This window comes from Hirundo rustica, chromosome 7 (genome assembly GCF_015227805.2).
Source record: "Hirundo rustica isolate bHirRus1 chromosome 7, bHirRus1.pri.v3, whole genome shotgun sequence".
NCBI classification, from domain to species: domain Eukaryota; kingdom Metazoa; phylum Chordata; class Aves; order Passeriformes; family Hirundinidae; genus Hirundo; species Hirundo rustica.
In genome coordinates this window covers 33,650,619-33,670,404 of record NC_053456.1, presented here as the reverse complement: position 1 = coordinate 33,670,404, position 19,786 = coordinate 33,650,619, and the positions used below count along the sequence as shown (strand labels likewise).

Genomic DNA, 19,786 nt, shown 5'->3' with positions numbered 1-19,786 from the left:
GGACAGAAGGACAAAAGGCTGGCATAGCTTAAGTCAGCTCAAGCCTTCCACGGTATCCCAGTCAAGCTCTTCAGGTGACTTCTCAGAGCCACACAGAGAATCAAGCGTTCGCTAAGCAAGTTCTTCTTCAGACCAACATGTATCTCATCTTTGTGCATCCACTGTAACTAAATCTCCAGAACAGTGCTTTGTTCTTGTTCTTACATATCCACTGACTCCAGCAGACACTGGGTTTGGAGTGGGATGCCCACAGGAGGCGGTGTGTAAGATTCTGATTGTGGGTACCCCAAGGGATGGCTCCTGGGGTCCTGCACTCAGATCCATCCCTAAGAGACTGCTTGACTCAATGATACTTAAATGTAGTTCCTGCATTTGGTCCAGTGGTTTTGCTGTCCTTTTGTGGACAAAAGAGTAATTTAAGCCAAGCATAGGTACAGGCAGAGAGAGAGAGAATATGAAAGGAATTTTAATTTATGGATGTCCATTGAGCTTACATAAGGAAGAAAGATCTTCAGGAACAGAAACCCCTATCTGCCTTTGAAGCAGAAGGAAGTATGAGCGGGGAAAGAAGGAATGAATGAGAAGCAGGCAAGACGTGTCAAAGAATCAAACCAACAGGACAGAGAAGCACCAAAATTTCTGCCTCTGAATTCCCTACAAGAGTGGAGATTTTTGAAGCAGATTAGCCAAAGAAAAAGGATAGTGATGCCAGAAAGAAGAAATCACCTCCCCATCATTTGTTCCATCTTTGATTCCTACTGGGACACAATTCTGATGTTCTTTAACATGATTTGGCTTCTCAGCTGAGACTGCCAATGAAGTGCCATTCAAGCAGTTGAGGACTTATGCCCATGAGGGTGACGAAGACCAATGGCTCTTTTTACTCAGATCACTGGAAAATTCACAGGTCTGAGTGATTTTATACCACCCAGACTGGATTTTTACCACTGCCTCCAAGCAGGGATGCTCCACAGTCAATACTTTTTGAAGTTGCCAAGGCCTGTACGTATCATAATGCCACTGTGAGATATACCAGGCTGCCAATAGGCACAGACCTGAAGCAGTTGATGCAGTTCTTTGCCTTTTACTAGGGAGCAATCAGAATCTACTGCATAGCTCCTGACTATTTTTGTCTTTGCAGAGGACGTAACAGTATTGCCATGCTAGAAGTACTCTTACTACAGTTTAACTTTCCATTAAAAATCTCACAGCAAAAGTTCATTAAAAGGGTAATGAGATGGAAAAAAATCTGAAGATTTTTTCTTTTCAGGAAAGAAAAAGGACGTTTCTGGAAGTTCTCTCTTTAGTTCTTAATAACCATGCTGCTACCAGAAGACACAACAAAAACATCAACATAAACACACTTACAGAGATAAAAAAACACTTGTAATTTTCTGGTGTGCTGTAAAGACTCACTGCAACACAACAGCTTGAGGTAGATGACATACCCACACTTCAAGGCTTGCAACATCAGAAACGGACCCCAGAGGGTTTCCAGAGTACCTGCTCACCTCAGAGTCGGCATCTTGTGAATTTTATTGAACATACGATCCAGTCTCTTTAAGATGAGGATCAGGGCAGGTCTCACCGCCTCAGCTGTCCAGTCAGTGATGGGCAGCATCTCCATGATGTAGCGCCGGAGCCCGCGGCTCTCCATGGTCTGCGTGTCGTAAGGAGCCAGCTTCAGCAGGGAATGTGCTATTTCTGCCAGCCTGAAACCACAGGTCGTTGAGGGAAAGATAAATACAACTTGCATTTCTACTCACACGCGCCAATGAACTGGTATATAAATGTTCAGGAGCCTAGTAAAAAGACAGTGGTGTGAAAGTGAAAGGTGCTACTATTTAAACTCTTGGATCTGATACCATGGGTCTGGTCTGTTAAGACTGTTTTGCTGGAATCACTGTTCATATTTAAGAACACATGAATGGTGTAAATATTACTTTTACATTAAATGCACCAAGGGAACATCAGAAATCACAGATTTGTGTAGCTAAAACCAAAGTACCTGTGCTGGCAATAAGAATACAACATTGCAAATGCCTGTGAGACACAGACCTGACACCACCTTGCTTGTCAGTAAATGAGTGGTTTTGTTCTGTGCTTGTTTTTCAGCATTACCACTTTAGGAAGTATTACTGTGCAATTTTAAGGTGTTAAATTTTAAAAATAACGTGTCCATAGGTTTACACATGTCTTTTGTAGGATTGCTCCCTGCAGTTTTCATTTGTTTCTCCTAACACCTCTACAGATTGTGTTGCTGTTGCTTTTTTCACTTTCCCAGATGGCGTTGCCAATGGCATTTTTTTTGTGTTGACTGTGAAACATCATGGCAGCATTTAACTTACACTTGCAGTTTGACAAAAATCTACAAAATACTTAGATATTTATGGTAAGCAAAGACCAGAAATAAAACATGAAAAATCAACAGACTTTGTGTTGGATGATTACAGTACAATCCTATCCATATTGTGGGGGCTTTTTCTGAAATGCATCCAACTAATGGAACATATTTCTATTCTCTTTATAATCTGCCTAGTAATATAAAGGGCAACAAGTTCCTCAGATTAACCAAAAGTGGTATAAAATTGTGTTTTTATCCACTATTTCTTTATTATTCCTTTTAAAAACTGTTTTGTCCTAATATGAAGTCTGTCTGTTTTCTTAAATGATGTTAAATTTAAATTGTCATATAACTAAGCTTCTTGCCAGCAGTACAACACCAGTTGCATGCAACGATATATAAAATCGTCCTTATGCATTATAAAGTGTGAGATCCATTTCATCCAACTTGGAACATCAATCTCAATTAATCTGCTAGCTCCTTCCTATCAGAAATAAGCAACCTGGGAGATTCTTATCTTCCTAAAATACTGGGATAAACAGTTGGATGCACATTCTCCTTTTCATTGGGTCCAAAAAGATCTTCATGACTTTTGCAGAGTAAACATTTGACTTTTAAATGGCTGAGACTGGGTGAGATCCTGTCTGAAGCAACAAGCATATTATCCTGTTTTCTGAAGTCTCTGAAATGGCATCTGTCAGCCTCCCAAGACCATGACTGTCACATCACATTCAGATAAATCTGCTCTCTATGTAGAGCTGAGTTTGTCCTACAGTGGTTAAATCCTGAAAGTCATGTCACTGATACTTATGAATTTATGTAAGGAGAGAGTTATGTTACTTTTATTTAGAGATAACTGTGATTAAACATTTTAGGTCATAACCCTGACAAAGCAGCTATTTCTAGCACTTTCCAGGAGACTTAAAGGAACCAGAGCACAATCTGCTGTAAATCAGTGTCAGTTTTACTCCTGTAATCTCTGATCATGAGGGACCTTCTCCCTTAAAAAGAGAGTGTTTGCCAGCTGTTAGTGTAAATGAAAAACTGACAAAACAATCAGATCTATTCCCTTCAGCTTCTCAGCAGCAATTCATGTTATTTTGTGTTTACCATGAACAGCAAACTCAGAGAATCAGGTCCAAAGTGCTAGGAGGCCCTACCCCAAACTTCCTCCAGGTCAGCACCATGCAAAACCATTTGCAGTGAGCATCCAACCCGTGAGCTGCGCAATGCAGCATGTCTAGAAAAGAATTGTGCATCTGCTGCCTCACATGCTGAGTTGCTGGCCCTGTAAATGCCCTCTGTCCCATCCTTCCCTGTATTTCAGGCAGTTAGAAATGGTTGTTCTGCCTTTCTTGCTTGTGAGCTGCTGGCTCTGATGCACAGTGTCACTGGAGAGGGTGAAGGTTGAATTCAACCAGGTAGGCAGCTTCCCCATTCCTCACCCTGCAGAGACTGACTTATCTACTCTGCTCCTTGCTGCCACATACATCAGATGGAGCTGTTTCAGATGAGGGTCAGAATGAGACCAGAGGAAAGCTTGAGAAACCTTCTTTATGCACAAGCAGCATCAGCACAGTCTGAGGGACATCCAAAACAGCCTCTGCATGTTTTAGACAAAACCATGCAACCAAATGACCAAAAAGTGATTCCATCTGCTATTATGAAAAAGAAAGAGCTAAAAAGAAAAGAATCCTCCTGAAATGAACAAGAAAAAGCAGAATGCCTGTGGAATACCTCATGTGGGACTTCACATCCAGCAGCTCCAGAGAAGTCACTCGAGGCTCACCCGCCAGATTCTGCAAAATCTTCAGCCTCGGACCACAGTGCTTGTAAAACTCTGTGCAGATATTCAGCAATGACTCCCGTGGTCTCCTGAACTCCTCTCTGGCAATTCGTTCATCCAGCTCCTCTCGGGGAAGACCCTGGCCCTCCTCCATTAAATGAAGGTTCTCTCTGGAGGATACAAAGCAAGACACAGTAGAGAGTGTTATATGCAGTGGGGTCACCAGGGACAGATTACAACCTTTTCATCTTGTTTTTGCAACAGATGCTTTCCTCTGCAACTGAAAGGAAGGTAGCTGCATCTGCAATTAAGAAACAAAAAAGGGAAGTTATAATCTTCCAAGTCTTGCTAAAAATATAAATATTTTCTATGTGAACTATCCTTTGGTACGTTCCCTGAGAAAAAGGCTGCCTGTCACAGAAACTGTGTGGGAATGGTTCATCACACATCAGGGGAGACTGGGATAAAATTTTACTGTACCTGATAAAGTGTAGTTTGGCTCCCTGTTCTGGGTACCTGGGAAAACAGAAACAGTGAGGTTGTAAACAGCAACTTAGTAGTGCCTAAATTTACCTATCTAAAAGAAAATGACACTGTTCTAGCCCAGGTTTATGCACCATGGTCAGGATGATATCTTGTGTCACTGGAACAATACCTACACATAGTTACCAACCACACTGTATTGCCTTTATCTCCCAGCTTCCAACAAAAAACATATTCCTAGAGTTGCTGACCTTGTTCTGAAAGGAAATCTTCAGGCTTAAAACCCATAGCTGTCTTTCAAATGATTTCTCTTACTGATTTTCACCTCAGCGCTCAGTTTGTTTCACAAAACCAGAGCTCACCAAGTGAAAAGAATACCTCAGTGTTTTTTTGTTTGTTTGTTTGCTTTATTGTCATTTTCTCTTGTTACTTCTTTTTGAGAAAGCACTGCCCCACTCAGTTAACATGTCCAAGGCTTGAGCAGTAATCATTCTAACATCATGAGACTCCTGCTGCTGCTAGCAAATGTCTGTTGCAATGATAACACAACAGAAGAAACAAGTGCAGGAAACTTGGAGCAGTGCAAAAATATTTTGGATCAGAGGCTGAATGTCTGATAATTAGAAAAATCTGGAAATGTACGTCAAGGTGCCTGAGTCACACTGCACTGGGCATGGCTACATTGTCTGTCAGCAGATACATATTAACTGCTCTCCAAAATCAGCAGAGAGATAGTAAGGTACTAATTTCCATTACACCTTATTTTCCTTCAACTTTTGTAAACGAAGTAAATGACAAATGTACACTTCAGACTTCAGCATGTCTGGTTTATCTGCTGGTTTGGCATGTCTGGAGTTTATCTGCTTCTCAGATCGGGGATTGAAGGTCAAAGTCATGTTTTAACCATGGCTGAGTAGATCTTAAAGAATGACAGGACTGATGCCAGGAGCTACCAAAGAGGCGGGTAATAACTTGGAAAACTCCAGGAAAACAGTTACCCCAGCTTTTGCTAGGCTACAATTCCCCTACTAGGTCAGCATAAGCATTCAGATTTTTAGCACAGTAAGGCATAATCTGGCCAGGAGAAGGCAGAAGGCTTCCTGCTGCAAAGAAAAAAACTTCACAATCCCAAATGCTTGTGGGTAGATTCTTCTATGACCAAGTAAATTGTCAGTGGCCTTGTCTAATTTCCAGCAGTCTTGCAGAATTGCAGTTCACTGGTGCCATGTCCTTCTTTGTTTCCTTCTCCTAGGAGAAAGTTCTTTGGTGTTTTGTTGGACTTGGGTTTTTTTAAGAAGGACAAGAATATTTCCATATTCCATCCTTTTCACTACTCTCAAACTGTCAGTTACCTTTTCTCTGCTATCTGTAACTGCAAAAAACCCCCAGATCAATATGGGGGTAATTTATCAAAGAAAGAGACCATAGGGAACGTACAAGGAAATGGGAAAGGAAACAAAAGAAAACTAGAGGAGATGACAGTCTCTGCAAGCCTCAACTGATAGACAGTTTGTGTTTGTACGGATGTTCAGCCCCTTAGAACAAGGCCAGAAGGATCTGACCCTTCTGCTGATGCCTTAAGTTTTAGCTTTCATGTTTTTCAGATTCTGTGGTGCCTCGGAGTGCAGTTCTGTGTTTCACATTCGGTGTCACTCAGCTCTCTTCACAGAGTAGGGAGACAAAACAAATCCTTCTCCTGCCTGTGACCAAGGATAATGGTTACAAGTTTCCAGCCCCAAAGCACAAACAACGGTGAACTGAAGAGAGCAAACGAGAAGGATGGTACCTCACAACCCAAAGCTGTAACTGGACAATTAACCCCAATATGCAAATGGACCAAAACTTATAAAAATGTAAGACCTCCTGACCATTTGTCCATTTTGTGACCATTCTTAATCCACCCTGGGTGTAGCCCTGGCCAGGTTCTTGTCCTGCCCAAGGTGAACGCTAAAGGGTCCTCAGTAAATATCTACTTTATTCTCCAGCTCTGTTCAGTCTCTGTTCCAGGTCAGCCTTCCCAAGGCATCGCTGCCAGCCAAGCATGCTCTGCCCACTGGTCACTTTGACAGTGGACTCAGCAGGAAGAAAGCAGAGAAGGAGTGAACTCCAGCAAGATACCTCTGGAGGGCAAAAAGGGGATTTAATAATTTAGGATGTGTGTCTTCTATTTAGATGCATTGTTTTAAACTAGAAATTGTACTTCTGGGTATTTTGGCTGTCATCAGAAATGCACCAGAAGTCCTGGGGAATGTGCTCTTTCGATGTCACTGTTTTCTCCCACATTTCAGTACCCAGAGCACTCCTCAGCTGTCTGAGGACAAGCACTCTGAGCAATGAGATATTACCTTACTGAACCGCCCCCGCCCCCCCACAAAACTGTTTCAAAAAATGCAAAGAGAAAGAAAAGCTTTACCTGGTGTTCACACCTGCTGACATAGTGTGGTTTGCAGTTGTGGTGCCTTTATGGCCTTGGTCACATCGACTCATCTGTGGGGCTGTCATAGGCCTGGCAAAGAGAAGGTGAACAAACACTACACATTAAATCTAACAAGCACACAGAAATTCTGCTTTTGCTCTGGAAACTTGCACTAATTTTAACAAGTCTAAAACTCAACCATTACTCAAGACAAGCTGCAATTTGTGGCCCTCTGTGCATTCCCTCTCCCTGCACAGACAACCAAATGCAGGCTCAGCCCCTTGGCCCGTGTGTGTTACCTGGTGAGAACTTCTACACTGTACAAGAGGGCCTGCAAAGAGGTGGCAAGGGCACCCATAGAAGCAATCTCCTCACGAGCTGCTGTCCCATTGTCCACTTGAGAGGTTTGTCGCTTCAGTTTTTGCAAGTAACAGGGAACCAAGGCTTCCAAGACCATCAGCATCTGGAGGCTGGAAAAATAGCAGTATTGTTTTATTTTGTCATTCCAGAACTCACATTAGGGAGAGGCTTATGTTTCTGTGTGAAGAAGCTGGATCTGTCACTAGACATTCAGTGGTTCCCACCAGAAGTCTTGAGCCAAAGAAACAATGGGATTAGGAACTTCAGGGGGAAACTATATGCTGTATAAAACAATAACATTAACAAACCCCCTGAACTTTCAGGTATCTTCCAAATATGTCATCCATTTGCTAACAAGCATTTTCCCTTCCAAAGACTCTCTCATTCTCTGATTCCCTCTTGCAAGCTAACATTTGTACTTAAATAAGTTTATCTCTGCTCTCTCTGTTATCTTCCCATTCTCTCCAGCTGCAGAGAATGCAAATCCTTGGAATGCCTTTCTGTATCCTCTGCCCCTGTTTGCCAGCCTTGCTTTCACATACCACATGCAGCTCTTATGCCTTTTCTGGGTCTGCACAAACCAAGACAACAGATGCTCACCTTCTGAATGACTCAGGAGCATAAGCCACCACTGTCACACACAACTTGATGGCTTCACTGATGGAAAAGGTCAAGTCTTCATTCCCATAGCAGAAGTCTGAGGGAGTAAAGCAACGTGAGAAGACTATCACACAGTCATACTAAGTATGAAAGGAGCTAACACACTTCCTTTCCCCCCCCTCTCCTATTGCTTGCTTTTCATGTTAGCAATGCCCAATAGGCTCTAGGACAGATTAAAATCTGTCCCTGTAAAAGAAACATATGCTGCACTCCTGCTTGAGCCCTACTGCCCAAGTAGGTGAGACAGCTCTCAGGAGGTCACTAACTGCTGAGCAGAAAGCCTACAGAGTCCTGTTTCAGACATCACACATCAAGAGCCAAGTCTTAAGCTTACATACGGCAAGGACACATGTCAAATTAATGATAATTTTTATGCTCCCTATGCTTTTTCTCAGATGTTCCAACCACACAAAAACTGATGTCAGAAGATAGTTTTACTTTTCAAAAATCTAGCCCCTTTTATACTCATAGCCACAAGGGTGCCAGCAGAAAAGTGACTCTGTTGTGCTAGTGATTTCAGAAAAAGGTTTCAAAAGCATTTAAGTCACGTACTACAAATATAGCTTTGGGCATTAGTTCCATGCACTAAGAAATGAGAAAGAATAATACTGGTAAAAGAATATTTTTGTTGACAGAACTATAGTCCTGTTTTCAGAAGTGACTTTGTTATGCAAGAGCCCAAGCCAAAGTTAAGGCCCTCAAACATGTAAATCATTATTCTGATCTTCATATGGAAGATACCAGATACACAAGATTTTCATCCACAGTCTCATCATCAACTCATACTTGAGAATTTTCAGAGACGTTTTCAATAGGTCTCCACAAAAACCTCCAAGATTTTATACAAATGTTTGGTACGATCCACAAAGAGGAAGAAATATCTTCTGCTTCTGTACCACTTTATATTAAAACTTTCTATATAACTGTGCAGCACCTTAAACTCCCACTTTAGTCCAAAGCTTTATCTCTAAGGCCAGACAGGCTTCGCAGTGCATCAAGATAACTAGTATTTAAGAGAAGTGCAAATTTGGAAAACAAGGTGAAGATCCTTATAAAAATCAGCAAAAATCACAAAGCAGCCAAATTCTTAAATACAGCATTGCATGGATAACTGTCAAGAGACAGAATGTCCTGGATACAGTATACAGCCATATTTATTCTGCTTTACGATAAATCAGCACCCCCTCCAGGAGCTCAGCACTGCTGGATGTCTGAATTATATCCACCATAATCATCATCCACTAGTCTCAGTCTGCCCATGGGAGAGGATGCTTTTGTTTCCTGTCCATATGGAGCAGAGCAGAGGATGACACTGATCTTGTCAGCATAATAACAGTTTATTAGGCATCTTTATTCTTCACTCACACATGTTAAAATTCAAAATGCCAGAGGCTCATCACAGACTAGAATGTTTAAAGCAGAAAAAGTAGCTTTGGAATAAATTAATAATTCCCCTCCTGCAGAAAATATCAAAAGGATGATGGTGATAAAACCAGTCTTAAAAGCCCCATGAGGCATAGGAAACAGATAGGACATTCCTAGAGAAGAGAAGGGCTCTGATGAAATCGTGCTGCATCAAATGTCTGTTGAATCAATAAACAATTAACCAGAATTACTGAATAAAGGGTGCTTTACTATTACCTAATGACTTGAGAGGTTTTTCTGCTTTCACCAGCTCTAAGATGTCCAAAATGTCTGGAGTATCTCCCTCCAAAGACTGCAGCAGGTCGAACAGGCACTGAGCTGACACTCCTTTGCTGGTTCCATTGTTTGTAGCATCCTGTTCCAAGGAGAGAAATTCCTGTCATCCCAGGAATGTTTATCTGGAGGTCTGGACAACCTTTGTTTCCAACAAAGGGTCCACATGGAGTTCAATAGCTCATTGCTTTGCCTGACTCATCAGACTGATGCCACTCACTTTTAAAATACAGTGGGAGCACAATCTGAAAACTGCACACAGATCTTTGCTGCCCTGTGAAGCGCAAAGATAGGTGTGCTGACAGTGGCCCACTTCAAATTAAGATTCCGTTAACACGCCTAAAATGTTAGAACATAATCAATGAATATTTCAAAAAGTGATTAATCTAGTGTTAGACTTCACATGTACTGAAACTTGGTATTAAGCTTTTAACTTTCCTGTTGCTGCATTCTAAGAACGGGTTTGCATTTAAAGAGTTGTAAGTCATTATTATCCTTTTATAAAGTGTTTACAAACAGAAATTCAAAGTGAGGTCACGTTTGGTGGCCTGGACACGTCAGCACCCTGCTCCATCAAGCGAAGCACAGAAGCATGCAGAAGTAAGTCAGGGCCTGGTTCTGTGCAGCACCCAGCGCTCTCTCCTCGTGACCTCTGATGGGGGTGGCTGCACACACTGCCTTCCCCCCCACGGCAGGAGGATGGCTCTTACTCACAGGGAACTCCAGGAGAGGGGCCACGCTGGCAAAGAGCTGCAGGACAAAGGGCTTGCGGTGCAGGACGTAGAACTGGCGGCACGCGAACTCGATGGCCTGGCGCAGCTGGGGGTTGCTCTCGTAGTCGGAGTACACCTGAGCACGTGGAAAAGGACATGGAGGCACCACTCCAGCGGAAGAGCTCTTCACCTCTTGAGCCCAGATTGAATCAGCTATAGCACTGCCATTCCATAGATTTGTCTAACACACTTTTTACGATGGAGACTGGGCCACCCTCCCTGGCAATGCATTTTGTGGAAAAAATATCCTCAGAAAAGGTTTGCTTTTCATGCTTGAACAGTCATCACATTATTACTCTAATGTTTTTTCTCCCACATATTGAGGTCGATTCCTTCCCTCTCCTTCCTAGAAGCACCTTACTTGTTAGAAGCCAGTTAGTGCTTTCATTCTGAATCTTCATATTTTTCACTTAATAAAATCTTCCAGTCCTTTCTCACAAGACATATTTTCTACATGAACATCCCTGATTTCCTGCAGTCTCTTGAGTGAACTGATGCTTTGTCTGAGCTGGATAGAGGCAGTACTTCCAGTCAGGACCACTGATGATGAAAGCAGAATAATTCCATGTTTTTCACATGATACAAATCTGCATAGTCACCCCAGAGTGGCATTTAAGATACTTTTCTCTTCCATCCTTCAGCAGAAGGATGCTGTTGATTCATGTTTGGCTTCAGATCTGTAACTCCAACATTCTGTCCTGCAGAGGTGCCATTAAACTTTCCTTCCCACATTCTGTGTCTGATGATTCAAAAGTAACGTCTAATCTAACCAACACGGTGTGTTGATTTGGGTTCTTTTTTTTTTTTTTTTCAGACTGCATCTCTGGTTTGTCATGATAATCTGTGCTCCTACTCTGTCCTCCAACACAGTGACAGTGCCACTCACTTTTAAAATATTTTAAGTTTTTTAGAGTGGCATTTCCCTCAGGGCTGGACATTTAACCATGCAGAGAATATTATGCCAATTTTTGGGATTTGTTGCTCAGTTACGTAAACAGTATGAATTTCTAGGAGCAACTTCTCTGTGTGAGAAGAGACTTCTCAGTGCCCTGGTAGGCTGAGGAAACTAGCATGGCTTTCATGCAACCAGAACTCTCTAGCATGGGGATGAGGCCTGTCAATTACCAGCAATATCTCATTTACCTTAGAAAATGGAAATAATTAACTGCATATGCATTTTACCACGGAAAATGGAAAAACCAGCAACAAAAAAAAGAGCCGTGTGGGGAAAAGTGCGTGTATGCCTCAGGAACGGAGCTTCAATTAGTGGTAAAAGAATTGACCACAAACAAACCAACTGATCTTGGGTGCCTGGCACAGAGAGATGGAAGTCTGCAAAAGCAAACAAGCTCAGAAGCACTTGCTTTTTCTTTTGGAATGGCTTTTTTACCTCCTAGGAGTGGTATTTTAATAATTCAGTAGTTGACGATAATTGAGGGTGAGGATAGGAAAGAACTTTCTCTCAATATAAAGTGAAAATGAAGGGACAATCCTTTGCAGGACTTAATGGTTCCTGTTGAGGACTTCAAATTATGTTATTAGGCTGTTTTATTTCAAAATGTCTTGTTTCTAATTAGCAAATCCATGCACTGCTGACCTGGATCCAATTCATACTTACCTAATCATGTAAGGCAGGATATCAGACTTTCCAGTTACCACAGCTCTTGTTTAGATAGCTAAAACAATGACTGGTTCTAATTAATGTTCTCTGTTAACTATGTGGTAATGAACATGTATAGGGATTCCTATTTTCGGTATTTGCACTGTAATACTAAATCTCCACTTAGATGGAGCTCTACAGAAATCATCCTTTCTACCTGTAAAAACTATTTTTTAAATTTTATTTTCAGTAGCAGGAAAAGAAGCCCACTTGTTCATCTCAAAGTGAAGAGAAACTCCACTTCTGACACTTCCAATATTTGTCATCACTCACAAGAAAAGACAATATGCATTTTTTCATAAACGTTTTGAGTTATTTTCATACTTAAAAAGTGAATATAATTTTGTTTCAATCAGCAAGTAGTAAATCCAGGTATTTCAACTATTTCCCAGACTTCAGCCATCCCTGAAGTTAAAAACCATGGAGAGATGCCCAAGGTCCTAAAATTGTCCAGAAATTTTCCACTTCTGTTTGGAAGTATAGAGAAAGGAAAACAGTAATTTATTTACTTAACACAAAGAAGAACAGAAAATTTAGTAATTCACTCAAGAAGGAAATGGAAAGCTAATTTGGGCCATCCCACTGTTGCCCTCTTGGAGCACCTAGAAGTTCTCATGAGGACTCAGTAAATCAAAGTTTCCTTGTTGAGCATCAACTCCACATTGGGATCACAGGATGGTTTGGGTTGTAAGGGACTTTAAAGCCCATCCAGTTCCATCCCCTACCATGGGCAGGGACACCTTCCACTATCCCAAGTTGCTCCAAGCCCTGTCCAAACTGACCTTGAACAATCACAGGGATGGGACTGCCACAGCTCCTCTGGGCAACCTGTGCCAGGGCCTCACCACGACACCACCTGTTAGACAGGCAACCTTACAGAACAGGGCTGCCATGGATTTTCTTTTACTGGCACATGGGCATAGTTATGAGGAATTTAAAGGATTGTGTTGTATTAATTTGTCTGATCGTTCAGAGTCCATCCACAAACAGCTTCAAAAATTGAGAGATTTGGCAAATCAAATTAAAGCAGACGATGGATCATGGTTAGACGACTTGTTTGAAGGATAGAGTTTTGCACCCTAGCTAAAGGAGTTTTGTAAAATAGGCTTATATATATTGTTATAGTGACAGTATTAGTGATAGTGCCTTATGCACTTCACTGTGCACAGCAAATGATGAACAAGGCCATCAAAGAAATTTTTTCTGTTCAAGAGGGGGAAATGTGGAAAATGGATTTGTAGAGAATTCTCAAAGCCTGACAGAAGGCTCACACAGTCTCGTGCACCTGTATGTAAACTCTGAGATAAAACACGCTGACTTAGAAATGCCATGGAATAGGACAGACATTGTTGAGAGAGAAACTGAACTGGAAACAAGTTTCAAATGATGACCTTGCAAATAGACTAGATATTTTGGAGAAATAGAACTATGAAAGATGTATTGTAGTAGGACCCATGAGGGGTGTTTTCAGATGGTTGGCTTTAAGGCATTTACAGCATTGTGTGGCAAAAGCTGATAGGCCAAAAAACACTTATAATGTATAGTAATTAGGAAATAATTTGGCTTCTGATTTTGATGGCGTGAATTGCAACAACTGTACTGTCTCACCCTGCACATGAGATTGAAAATGGAATAAAAGTCTTTAAAACACCTCTCAGGAGCCCCGTGTCTGGGTCAGAAAAAGGGGTAATATCCAGCACAGCTCTCTGTCAGCAGGACACGGCGCTGGCTCTGCGGCATTCCCTGGGACTGCTCCTGGGCATGGCTCACCTGCAGCATGCTGGGCAGCACCCACTGGTACCCGCTCAGGGAGAAGAGGTGGTTGAAGTGCACGGCCGTGTTGATGACGGTGGCAGCGTACTGCCTCAGCAGGGCACTGTCCTCAGGGTGCAGGATCAGGGCACCGTTGAACACGTTCAGGAACAGCATGATCTCATCCCCCCACGGGAACTCGCTGGGCATGCCGAGGAACATCTCTTCCAGCAGCTTAATCCACAAGCTTTTCTGAAGGGTGTCTAGACCAAAGAGCTCTTTCCCAGCTGCAGGGGAGAACAGCAGTCAACAGCAACAGCTGTCAGCTCTGTCCACCACAGCCAGCCTCACCTCACTGCAAAGAACCATCCCACAACAGTGACCATCCTGTGTTTCTTTAAGTGCCCACAGGGCCTGAGCAAACCTCGATTGAAAACGTCAATATGAAGATAAAGAATGAGAAATACCACACAGTTCATTAATCTGCTGGTTGGACACTCTTCCCTTAGAAAGTGGAACATCTGAGCTTGGTACATGCATCATCTGCCTCACACAGAGGCTGTGCAGATTTATGCTCATTTTGTATGTTCCAGGTGTCCCACGCATTACAGGAAACTGATGCAGAGTTACACTAATGCTTCTGAAATCAAGTGCCTTTAGAGCTGGTACAGAACTTGCCAGTGCTTACCACTGTGCAACAATGGCCTATTTAACATATTTAACAGTGAAGCCCTTTCTGCTGCTGCACTTTCAAACCAACAGTTCTGTATCAATTTCTCTAGGAAGAGATTCATCAGCTCCCAGAAAAGCTGCAAGCCTGTGTGTTTCCAAGGCAAATGAAGCACTCACTGAAAGCTTCTGGGCCTCGTAGAGCCCTCCAGGAAAGCTGCCAGAGGATCATACCTTGGGGATCACTGAAGAGCGAGAACTCAGCATCAATAGCACTTCGGGGGAACGAAGGCAGGCGGAGCAGATCCTCCTGGAGCATGGACACGTGGGACTGCTTGTGTGCTGGAGGGATCTTCTGCGTCAGTGAGATCAGGAACAGCACCCGCCCCACCTCCTCCAGCTTGCGGGTGAACACCTGACACAGAAAGAGAGACCCTGGGTACTGAGAATTTCAGACTTCCTGTGCTGACAGGCACAGACCCCCAAGAAAACACTGCATTTGACCTGAGGCCATGGAGAAGCTTCCAAAACTGAATTAAAGAACTGGGATTATGCATAGAAGTGTGTAATATCACATGGTGGAAAGCTTAGAGTTAAAGGTTTTAGAATATAGTAATATATATATAAAGCAAGATGGAGGTTTTAGGGCAGAGCCTGAGTCCTTCTTTTCCACTTTCTTAATGGGTCTGGGTGGTATTTTGTAATTAGATAGAAAAGGCCACATTGCAGGCCATAGGTGGTTGGTTATTGGGTTAAAAGCTAAAGTAATTTAGGTGTCATTTCTTAACTGGACACTTTATCCTTAAAAGGCCTTGTAAAGAGACAGAGATGGCTCCATTTTTAGTTAGTTAGCTAAAAGTGCTGTAGAACTCACTGCTTCTGAGACTGTAATATAGATAAGAATTAATAAACATCTGAGTCCGAACAAGAAATACTGTCTTGAGCATTTAATCCCCACTCTGGCAAAAAAAGAAGATAAAAGCAACATTCATTGATATGAGCCTAATCCAAAAGCTCCTTCTTCATTTCTATGTCTTTCTCTGATTAGAGGGATGCTGCACTCATGGCTCAGAGGACCATGATGAAATTCACAGGGCTAGTGCGGTACTCTCTCACTAGAATTTGTGAGACCACTGCTCTCCAGCCCAGGTCTGCAAAGATGGATTGTGTTTGTAAAAATGGTTCCAACAACATTTTCTATTTCAGTCTTCTGGAAGACCCAAAGTAGTTGCAGAACAATCTTCAACTTTGCCATGGGTTTTTCTGTAGATTAATGTAAGCCTCAAGGTGAAATCAGCTCCAAGCTGAAAGCCACATGTTTGTATTTCCTCTCTTCAAGGTCTTAGGCTATAGTCAACAAGAAGTTGTAATTGCTATCTATTTTCTGGGGTAAGGCTGGCTGACAACTGGCCATAGAAAGTATATGTATAATCTGAAAAGAGATGTAGTCAGGAAAACACAGCAGACCAGATTCTGTGCCACTGAAAAGGAGCAAAGTCTTGCTTGACTTCTGATTATCACTTCCCCTTTGCACCAATTGGGACACCGAATTTCAGTCTACCAGCCTCCTTTGAACCTGTGACTGGTAGGACTAGCCAGGCTAGATGTTCTATTTCTATTTTGATGCTAAAAGTATCCATTAAGGCAGAATGATATTCAGTTCCAGAAGCAACTGTCTTTGGAGGCAGTGTGGAGACAGCTCATAGCTACTGGGATGAAGCCAAAACCAAAACTTGAAGCGTGTGATTTCTCAGGTTCACAGGTCCTGCCTTGCTGTGACTTTGCTCTGAAGTGCACTCAGCTCAGAATTGGGTGCTCAATCAATCAACAAAAAAAGCAAGTACTTTTCCATGGATTGCTGCTCTGTGGGTGGTTACTACAGTGTTGCTTTCTTTGCTGAAGCTGGATGTTTTCCATTCAAATGTGAAGCCCATTTAAATAGTTGTTTGGATCATGTAGGGTGTATTAAACTCTTTTATTTGTGGGACATCTCCTAGAACCAGAGTAATTTCTGTTAGAGAAGCAACCAAGTAGATCTCAAGTAATTTCAGATTTTTATTGAACTTCTACTGACAGGTGCAGCACATGAAATACTGTCCTATTCTGTGCCATACACATATGAAACAGCATTGACTTTATTTTCCATTATTTTAGCTGCTAGGAGCTCTTAAGCAACCTTCTATAACCACTCCTGATGATATTTTCCTACTCTCAGTAAGAACACAACTACAATAGCTGGTTTTTTGCTACAGAAATACAGCTGTTAATACCAAATGCATAACGTTTAAGCACATTCACACACATCCTTTTTGAAATTTTCTGCAAAATGATCCACCTAAAGGAAACTGGCTGGATAGAGTAGGGGAGGGGGGAATTCATATCCCACTCTAATCTTCCTGCAATAACGGACAGTTTATATGGCCCCAAGACAGATTTTACATTGATTACAACTTCTCTAGCAAAGCTCTTGATCTGCATGCAGCATGAGGGAAAGCCTTTAAAAGGAAAAAAAGGATTTTTTTTTTCAGTGTTTGTTTCTGGGAGGAGGTATTTGATGACAGTAAGATACCTGTTTCTGAATGAGCTCTTGACCCTTTTCTGGATGCATCTGCACCAAGTTGAGCTGGGGAGAAACTGACCTCCGGAAAGGATAAATATCACGGACGTAGGTCTGCCAGCAAAGGGAAAAAAAGGGAAATTTTGAACAAATTTAATCACTATGGCATCACTCAGCAGAATGGAAAAAAGGGCCTTTTAGCCCCTCCTGAAGAGCAGGGGCTTTCAGACATTGTCAGGCATCATGAAAGAGCACAAACAGAAGAGAACTTTGATCTTTTCTAAGACAACTAGACATTCTTGTCTTCTGCCTCTTCCCTCTCCTCTCAAATTCCAATCTTTCACCACACACAACTAAAGGTGTGATGCCCACCGGACAGAACTCTATTTATAGGATGTTTGTTCCCCTTTAGATTACCCTGATGTTTAAAAAGGAGCAAGATGGAAAGTCACAAAAACAAAGTCACATGGACTTGACCTTTGCCGTACCTTGTTGTAATGGATGAGATTCCAACGCTTATCCATTAAAAAATAATGAGAAGACTGAGTTTCAGGTATGTTAAAAAACTCTAAACACTCCTGAAAAGAAAGAAATCAAAATATCCTGTTGCTTTTTGTACAATTATCACAACATCCAAAAGAAGAACATCCATCTAATAATCTATAAAGGCACAAGCATGCATGCCTCAATCAGACTGGCACACTCTTCTGGCTTTAAATCTTTATTTCTGTTTTAGATCATGAAGCACCTGAGTATGTTTGTGATAATCAAGGCACACTGATATCACAATCCTGAGGACTGGTGTTATTTATCTTGATGTCTTCATATCACACACATTTGTCTGACTGTATGAGCCATATGGGCCTGCGTATTTATCAAGATTTAGTGATAGCTGATATGCAGAGACACTGAAGTTCTGACTCTTCAAAACACTGAGATGTGATTCCCAGTAAAATTTAACAAAGTCGGACAAGTTGAAGGCTTTTAAAAGTCTGTTTCCTATGTGACTCAGTTAAAAGCATCCAGGAAATTTTTGGCAGAAAGTGACTGCATAGCTCCTGGATATCAAAATATTGTGGCTACTGAACCATCATTTTCACTCTGATCTTGATCAATCTCTCGCCTCTAGTGTTGATAAAACCAAACATTTAAATGATTTGTGTATTTACCAAAAGTGCACAGTAAATACCTAAGAAGCTGCAGTGTCCCCAGATATAGTTGCATTTGTGAGTCTGGGCTTTCTGTGAGTTCAGAGCATTTCTATTATCCTTAAATGTGGCATCCTGTTTATTGCAAGCAAGCTCCCCTGACAGGGACACAGACATGCCTGTGAGCAGGATTTCCCTCCCCTGACACTGGAACAGGATGATCAGGCAGAATGGATTGCTGGCATACAGGTATGGCAGATAAATGTAAGCAGTTTGTCCAGCTCAAAAACTCACTCCTACCTTCAGAAGAGCCTCAAACTGTGTGTCCTCGTGGACTGGTAACTGCGTTGGGATGTCACACTCATTCTGTCCATGCACAACAAGGGTTTTTGTGCCTAGAGAAAGAAAAGTTGTAGCATTCCCCCTGGCCTCTTTAACTCCATTTCAAGAGACTGCCCACAGAGGAAGACTGGTACTTGAAATTCATTCCTGGACAGGCAGACAGACTATGTGAGCTCTGTCTGGAACCATTTTTTTGGTAGTGTTAACACAGTCTCACATTTACACAGTTTAATGAGAAATTGATCTGTTCTTAAAGGATGAGCTGACTTTAGCAGCAGCTGTCAACTCTGAGGAAGAAACACACACAAAACCTGTTTATCAGCAAGATATCTGTCATCTGACTCAGGATGCCCAGAGTCTGAATGGCAGAGTTCTACAGTGATGCTCCTGCCAGCCTTTCACAGCCCAACTGGCACAAAGCTCTGGGTTGAAATACTGTTCTTATTTATTTTCTATTTGCTTCTTTTAGAGCTCTTAAAGTGTTTTTCTGAATCTCAAGGAATCAGCAGTAGAATTTACGGACTGACTACTCAACTGAAGGAAAACTGCCTTAAAATATGCAGCCATTTGTAACAGGTCTTTTTCTTATCCAGTTCTGATATATCTCCTTTTTGGTAAAGTTGGCCAGAAATTTTGAAGTGAAGGAGATGTAAAGACTTATTTATCATACCTGGCATTGAGGCAGTCACCAGCAGCTTCACTTCACACTGTTCTTTCTTCATGGTCTGTTTGAGATCCTTGAAGAAGAGTCCTTCAACATAACCCACCACTTCCCAAAGGAAGGTAAGAGTGGCAGAGATTGCATCCATGCCCCATTCACATGGAGTCCGTACAAAATACATGATCAATCCTACCTGCAGGCAATAAGTAAGAGGAATATCAGGTTGTACACACTCTTTTAACTGTGCAGAGCATTGTCTAAACACAGAATAACACTGCTGGTCTACTTTTCTTCATTCAGAGGGATAAACTCATTAAACTTCCATCCTGAAATTTTATACATATTAAAAAACAACCTGCCTGTAATATTCTTCCTTTTTCTAGAGATCACAAGGATTGGGGGCAAAACATACTCTTGCAGTATAGCTTTAAGCACCACTGCAGATGAAGAAAAGGGAGAATGTCTGCAGCTGGACAC

The 19,786-nt window shown here is 41.9% G+C and overlaps 1 protein-coding gene across 12 annotated transcripts in view; it reads right to left on the bottom strand.

Annotated features, from left to right (window-relative positions):
- UNC80 (unc-80 homolog, NALCN channel complex subunit) overlaps positions 1-19,786 on the bottom strand; it is a 132,967-nt gene that overhangs the window by 28,130 nt on the left and 85,051 nt on the right. For all 12 annotated transcript variants that reach the window (XM_040069060.2, XM_040069065.2, XM_040069061.2 and 9 more), the window contains 14 exons: positions 19,319-19,502; positions 18,607-18,701; positions 17,647-17,736; positions 17,171-17,272; positions 14,836-15,016; positions 13,951-14,219; positions 10,462-10,596; positions 9,691-9,829; positions 7,990-8,086; positions 7,329-7,499; positions 7,027-7,119; positions 4,611-4,646; positions 4,082-4,300; positions 1,512-1,712 (listed from right to left, as the gene is read on the bottom strand). In XM_040069060.2, the coding sequence (XP_039924994.1) occupies positions 1,512-1,712; positions 4,082-4,300; positions 4,611-4,646; positions 7,027-7,119; positions 7,329-7,499; positions 7,990-8,086; positions 9,691-9,829; positions 10,462-10,596; positions 13,951-14,219; positions 14,836-15,016; positions 17,171-17,272; positions 17,647-17,736; positions 18,607-18,701; positions 19,319-19,502 (2,012 nt within the window). The remainder of the gene's footprint in view (positions 1-1,511; positions 1,713-4,081; positions 4,301-4,610; positions 4,647-7,026; positions 7,120-7,328; positions 7,500-7,989; positions 8,087-9,690; positions 9,830-10,461; positions 10,597-13,950; positions 14,220-14,835; positions 15,017-17,170; positions 17,273-17,646; positions 17,737-18,606; positions 18,702-19,318; positions 19,503-19,786) is intronic.